Here is a 7,051-nt window from a genome sequence, read left to right as displayed (position 1 = left end):
TGCTGAACCCTCCGTTCAGTTTCATTATACTTGTGTCATAACACAGAGGAAATAGAGAAGCTAGATCAGTAGACTCTCTTTCCTTAATTTGAAAGCTTTTATTGGGTTCCTTCTTCTCTATCTCCTGCTCAAAGTAAGCAGTCCCAGTCCTTTCAGTCTCTTGTAATAACAGAGGTTTTCATGACTCTGGTCTTGTTTGTCTAGAAATCAGATCATATAGAAACACCACCTTGAAGTTCTGTTAACTAGGATGATGGTAAATATGACTTAATAGGAACAAACTGTATTTGAACCTCATGTCAGTTACTGAATCATTGTAATTTCAATAGAGTTTAATCAGGACTAGATGATGTGATACTTAAGAATAGTATCTGTTTATACCGCATGTTATTGTGTTTGGCAGCATCTTAGTTAACACAACTCTTCAAGGTCATGATCTAACTTCTGAGTGAAGAAAAGTCTTGTAGGATTTGCTAGATCTGATCAAATTACTTGTTGCAAATAGACTAGCCAGAAAAATCATCCTTTTTGTTTCTTTTTTCCAAATGGATTCCTGCTACTGTAAATAAGTCTGGTATTCAGAAGCATTCACCATGTAGTCAATGAGAGCAAATTTCAGACCACATGTGCACCGACTGCAATTACTCAGTATTTTTGCTGTGAGATTAGCTGTCTTGGTCAAATGGTATAATTTCTGGTTCCTGATTGGTTGACTGACTTTGACTTGCCAATGACAAACAGCAAACAATATTGTTCATACACGAAGGCTTTTGTGCATATGCAAATGTGCTTAGAAAAAATAAAAGCAAGGTTAGGCCACTTATATATTGAAGGGGAGCTTTAAAAATCTAGTACTTAAAATATGTTTATTCTGTTTATTATTAATTCACTGACAGATGTGGCCTTTTCTGGATTTAGTACTTTTAATGCTCATCATTTATATAGCACTTTGGATAGACAGAGTCCTGCATAAACCTAAATTCATTCAAACATTCCCCCAAAGCATTAAAAAACCTAATACTGGGCCAGTGCATGAGAGTCTGAAAATGAAAATGAACAGCATGGAAAGTATGAATAATTTAATTTCTCTGACCCAGCTGAGTGAAACTTGAAATATAAACACATTGCAGAAATGACAGATAGTTGTCTGATTGTTAACATTCCTTCCATGTGAATACTGAGAGTCTTTGAAATCAGGTGTTTAAACAGAGGATATATATTTTTTAAATCTTCACAGTAAAAAAAACCCCCAAAACCTACAACTTACAACTGCTCTGAACTGTATTTAACTCTGCTTTTGGGCATCCTGTGTGTTGGGGAGTTCTGGATTTGCAGCTCCAGAAATACCAGGATACTGGGCAGTGGCTGATAAGCTGACAAGTTGGCTATCTTTGAGCCTCTTTGATCTAACGGGCAAATGGAAGGGAAACTAATTTAGTTGCTCCAGTTTGGAAAACAAGCCTTTGTGGCTATTTTCATTCCTCTTCAGGACATGGGGAGGTGAAAATATGTGTTATTTTCCAAAGTACATAAGAAATGCATATTTTACACTTGAATAAATGCCCACATAACGGGGAAGTTTGCAATTCTTAAGCATATAGGACTGGGATATTTCAGTGGGGAATTAGGAAAGTAAGAGGATTCAGGAGCTAGGTCCAATAAGAGGCTTAGGTGACTGAAGGTTTGGTTCTGTAGCCCCCAGCTTTCTGCCCTCTGCAGAGGGTTCCTGCCCTCTGCAGTGACATCCAGCACATTCCAGGCTGCCAGCACATTGTTCAGAGATTGTGTTCCCAAGGAGGATGAAGCTTAGCATGCCCTGCCCACCCAAGTCCATGGGCACAATTATAACTGGAAATATATCAGTACAGCTGTTCCAGACTTGCCTCCAGTGTCTGTTCTCAGGCCTGCAGGAAACTGAGTACAGAGGGGAAGCCCAAAGCAGCCCTAGGTGTTGAATGTGCCCATGGATGCAGGTAGATAGGGAGTGACTAGGAAGTGCCTGGGCCCATCCTTAATGGGACCTGCTGCTGCAGTGCTATAGGCAAGCCACCAGGTACCTCAGAATAGCGTAAAAAATAGCCACTGTAGGGGCTGCCTAGAGCTGGTCAATAGGAAATCTGTCCCTCTCTATAGTGTAGGTGCCTTACTCAGGACTATAAGGAGGAACATCTGTCTACTCCGGATCCTCCCTTTGAACTGAAAGTTACCTACAACATTTCTTTGAAAGAAATGAGTACTTGCAAGGACTGTTTAATGTAAAATATAGGCATAGCATTGGGAAGCAGGGACCAAAAGCCATGGCTTTCCCTTTGCAGATGAGTACTGTAACCACTAGACTAGTCAGGCTCTTTTTCTTTGTCTTTCTCTGACTCATTGTACCTAGGATTCTTGTCTTTCCAGTAGCCCTTCTTCAATATGAGGGGCAAAATGTGCCCCAGCAACCCAAAGTAGTTTATACATCCCATGCTCACCACGGAGCCAGAGGTAAACCACCACGGAGCCAGAGGTTAGAACCCCGTTATGCTAAGGAAAGAAATGAAACTCAGTTTTCCTCTTCCAGGGGTGTGATCTAACCACTGGTCTTTGATATCAAAGATGAGAGCCACTACCTGCCATGTCATAAAAGAAAGGAGTTGCTCTTCATGGGGAGCCTCTTGTTAGTGAGAGTTAAATGGGCTCTGAAAACACCAACTAGATTTGGACTTAAGTGGAAGAATGCTTACTTTTGGGAACCTGACCAGGGGTATATGTGAATCCAAATTGTAGCTGCTCGAACTGTGGCAGTTGTAGGTATGACCAGAGGCACAGGTCTGGTCACCTGGAGAATTTTAAGGTAAAAAATTAAGGCGCCTATGAAGTCAGGGGGCAGCTGAGCTAGGGTTGTTTGGATCATAATTTTGCACTTAGGTTCCTACCTTCCACATATGTCCTGCTTTAGGCGTCTAAGTCCTTTACTGGTTCTAGCCACTGGGTGTCTAATTCTCTCAGGCTTCTTAGAAAGTTGCAATCTAGTTCTCTCATACTGGATGCTCTCTGCACCAACCAGTCTATCTGGAGCTGTGTAGGTGAGTTTTAAGCATTTCCTTTGCTTTGATAAGCGCTATTTCTGCTGGTACCTCCATGTGTGGAGGCACCCCTCTTCCCTCCCAAGAGATGCCATCAGCGGAGATGACTGATCTAGAGGTGGGGATGGTGATGTAGAGGTTGGTGTCATCCACATGATATGTCTGGGGGGGATGGCACCCACCACTTGTCATTTCTCCAATGATATAAGCTCTGCCCAGTCTTTTCATGATATGCACAAACTCCTCTGCAGCCCCAATAGTCACAGCACTAGTGATGATTACCAAACCCTTTTGTGAGCCATATCTCTCACCTGCAAGAGACAAGATAAGACAGTGTTAAGCACATCTACATTTAAAGGTCCACTTAGATCGCAGAATAGCGTGAGAAGAGCAGAGGCAGACTGTATTTCCATCCCATCTGTTATTAATGCCTGAAAGAATCCTGACTTACTCTCCAGCTGCAATGGCTGGAATTTGCTTTTTCCAATAAACAGCTTGTACATTGTAAAGAGTCTGGTCATTATCATTGATGTTGCTACATCAGTTTCACTTCCTGCCTCTCCTGTAGTAACAAGTTTTGGACATATTTAAACTTAGAATGGAAATGGTCTTCCATGAAATTACAATGGGGAAGTTTAGTTTAGCTTTGGTTTTACCCAAAATCCCCTTACAGAAAATCTATAGTTGGGGTCTGGACTGACTTGATTGTTTCCCTTACTTAACCAACAAAGAATGGTAGATTTTCTCATAATTTCACATTCAAAATAACATTTTGCTGGGGACTGAGCTGTTTTTTCTTTAAATCAGGCCTTCTGCATCATAGAGCAACCTGAGCACTTGGGAAGTTCATCCTATGCCTCTGTAATAATATCCTTGGAGTCTGTCTATCACATGCACCAATGGTATGAGAGTTAACTATAATTCTAACTTGTAAGAAGGGGCCCAACATCACATGAGGGACCTTTCACAGAATTAATTTTCACAACAACTTTAAATGGAACTTCTTTTGTTACTGACAAGTTATGGGCCATTAGGAGACTCTGTCCAAAGCAGATATATAATGCAGAGCTCGATCCAAATCTCCCTGAAGCCCATTCTCGTTGAGGGGATTTGGATTGTGGCCATAATAACTCCATTCCCTTAGCACATCCCAACTTTAACTGTCTATGGCGACTACACCGGGGGAGTGTGCTGCTACGGCAATGAAACTGCCGATCACATGTAGACCTGTGTGATCACTGCATCACCATAGCACACTGTATGGTGATGTAGCATGTCACTACGTCACCATAGAGCAGGGGCAGGCAAAATGTGGCCTGCCAGGCCATTCTATCTGGCCTGTGGGGCCCATAAAAAATTTAGAAAATTAATATTTATCTGCCCCTGGCTGCCTGTCATGCGGCCCTCAATGGCTTGCCAAAACTCAGTAAGCAGCCCTCTGCGCAAAATAATTGCCCACCTGTGTCATAGAGCAACATGTAGACATGTAGTCCATGGCCCACTATGCCATAGACACTAGGGGAATAGAGGTAGTGCAGGGTCCCACAGATCTGGACCATAAGCAAATTTGCAGAATATCTAGTTTTCCTCTGATGCTTTTTCTTTGTATAGATTTAGCTATTGGCTTCAGGTGTTTTCAGTAGGAAAAATGTAGTTTCTGATGGATGGCTATGGATCGAGCACTCCACTTTCCTAGGAAATTCACAAGAAGCTACAATCATACATACCTAAAAGTAAAAGTTATTATGAAGTGTGGTTGCCATCTCACCTGTGAGCTGTGACTGGGTCCAGATCTCATTTATTGAGTCAGTGGGTCTGTTGTAAACCTTGTCCAGAAGAACTCGGTGCCCCTCATCAAAGAAGTAAGAGCACAGGCCTGGTATGGAGTTGATGGGGCCTCCAATATTGTATCTGTGTAAACAAGAAAAGAATCCAGGTCACGATTGAACATTTGTAGCAAACTGTGTAATTATCCTCCTTTCTCTCCCTAATTCCCAAGTTCTGCTGTTTTATAGCATCTCCAAAATAATGGTTCAGACCTAAGGTCTTATATCTGCGTAATGCATTCTCCCTCACAGTATTTGCAATCCTAGCAATATAGAACTGAACTCCTGCTGGAGAACCTGATACTGTTATTGTTCACAAACTGGCTAGAAATAAAAATGTAAAGAAAGCTATTTTCTTGGACCAACCTGGTGAAAAAAAACCCATAAAATAAATCAGAAGAGATAGTTAGAGAGAGATTAGATTCTTGAAGTTCTTTTATTTTTAATAACCTACAGTTATTGCTAACATAAGTAATGGAATTTAAAAAGCTGAGCCAATACACTTAGACTTTGCTATTAATGTTTAGGCAATTAATTTTCATTTAGGGGCAAAAAATAAGTGTCTGAGTGGAGAGGCATTGAGAATCTACATCTCCCATCAAAGCCAGTGTAAATGGTCACCACTTTCTAACCTCAAGTGATTTCTTTTTGTGTCCAGTAGTTGATCTAGATGATTCAATTAGGGGAAACTTTGAAACAATTTACATTAGAAAACTCCTTCTAATTTCACATCACAGCTCAGGGTGGAAGTCATAGATGTGTAAGTATCACTATGGGATTACCTCCTCCTACAATTAGAACAGTATTCATTTTGAATCAGGAACACCAAACCATTTATATTTTCCATTTCTCCTTCAGCTGTACTCATGTAGTGTAACTCTCCATCTAGTGGTCAATTAGAAGCATTTCTAATGTATCTTTGATGCCATTGCATAGGAGGTAACTATTACCCTTATGCAGTGTGCTGCTCATGTTTAACAAGCTATTTGCACCAAAAAAAGTTCCCGATTTCCCTTGTATCCTGCGGCCTATTTGTTCATGCTGATAAGGAGGATGCAACAGGACTTGAGAATGAGTTAATTTGTTTTCCTATTTAAAAAGATGTGTACAGCACCACACATGTTTATGTTTTATTCCCTAGCATAATGATGGCACAGGCTTTACCTTGTGTAATTTACCCTATGGTGCATGGCATAGACCACATCGAGTAGTGTCTGAAGGAAACTTCTTGCTTGGTACTGATGTTTAGTGCAATCCAGACAGAAACCAAGAAAATAAATTTTGGTTCTAGGAATTTTCCTCTGCAGTTCTGCAAATTTAGGGGTGACTCCATCCCTGGGTAAGGAAACCACTCCAACTGTATACAGAATAGTTATGTTTGCTATGAGCTTGCTGAAAACCAAATCAGGTTGTTAGTGGTTTCTGCTTAGTACTATCTAGACTTACGTGAGTATTGCTGTGCAGCCAGGACATCCCAGGGATACAATGCTCTGGCTGTCACAACCGAGCCTCATGCTGCTGCAGGTGTCATGGTAGTGAGTGGTATCTAACTTGTTGAGGTGACTCTGAGTGAGGTGAAGAAGGAGATACCTTGGCTAATCATTTGTCAATGCATAAGCCTGCAGTCTGAGATTTGTACCTGCCCTGCAGGGATTTTGCTGCCTGGCAGAATGAACATGACTGAATCATGCTGGTCTCTTGTTAGCCACCCCTTTCTTGCTGGACTGCAGTTATGATGTGACTGAGTAACCCACATATAATGAAAAGAGAAAATACAGGCATTAAAGTCACAGGATAAAATCCTAGATATGCCAGAATGCAATCAAGGGCAGGCAGCAGAAGAGGAGAGGGACAAAGCTATGCCACATTGGAAAGCCAGGCAGTGAGATGACAGAGCAGCTGCCTGCCCTACAGTGCAGCTCACATTGTGTTGAGTCGATTGAGTCCACAGCACTCCAAAAGAACAGAAAATGTCAAAAGCCTCCTGTCTGTGAAAATCAGCTTAGGGGGCTCTCCAAGTTTCCAAACACATGGTCAAGAGCTCTGGGATGCTGACAAAGATGACAAATGTTTTGACAAGACAATTCATAGATTCATAGATTCATAGATGTTAGGGTCGGAAGGGACCTCAATAGATCATTGAGTCCGACCCTCTGCAAG

General features: G+C 41.5%; 1 protein-coding gene across 1 annotated transcript in view; it reads right to left on the bottom strand.

Annotated features, from left to right (window-relative positions):
• Nucleotides 1–2,968: 2,968 nt before the first annotated feature.
• Nucleotides 2,969–7,051, bottom strand: part of RBP3 (retinol binding protein 3) — a 21,285-nt gene continuing 17,202 nt past the window's right edge. Inside the window, exons 3-4 of the mRNA XM_006014826.1 lie at nucleotides 4,834–4,976; nucleotides 2,969–3,376 (exon numbers count right to left, since the gene is read on the bottom strand). Of these exons, the coding sequence (XP_006014888.1) occupies nucleotides 3,048–3,376; nucleotides 4,834–4,976 (472 nt within the window). The 3' untranslated portion in view covers nucleotides 2,969–3,047. The remainder of the gene's footprint in view (nucleotides 3,377–4,833; nucleotides 4,977–7,051) is intronic.

Source organism: Alligator sinensis, unplaced genomic scaffold (assembly GCF_000455745.1).
Source record: "Alligator sinensis unplaced genomic scaffold, ASM45574v1 scaffold264_1, whole genome shotgun sequence".
Classification (NCBI taxonomy): Eukaryota; Metazoa; Chordata; order Crocodylia; family Alligatoridae; genus Alligator; species Alligator sinensis.
Note: the sequence above shows the minus strand (reverse complement) of the source record. Positions and strands in the feature narration are given on the sequence as shown.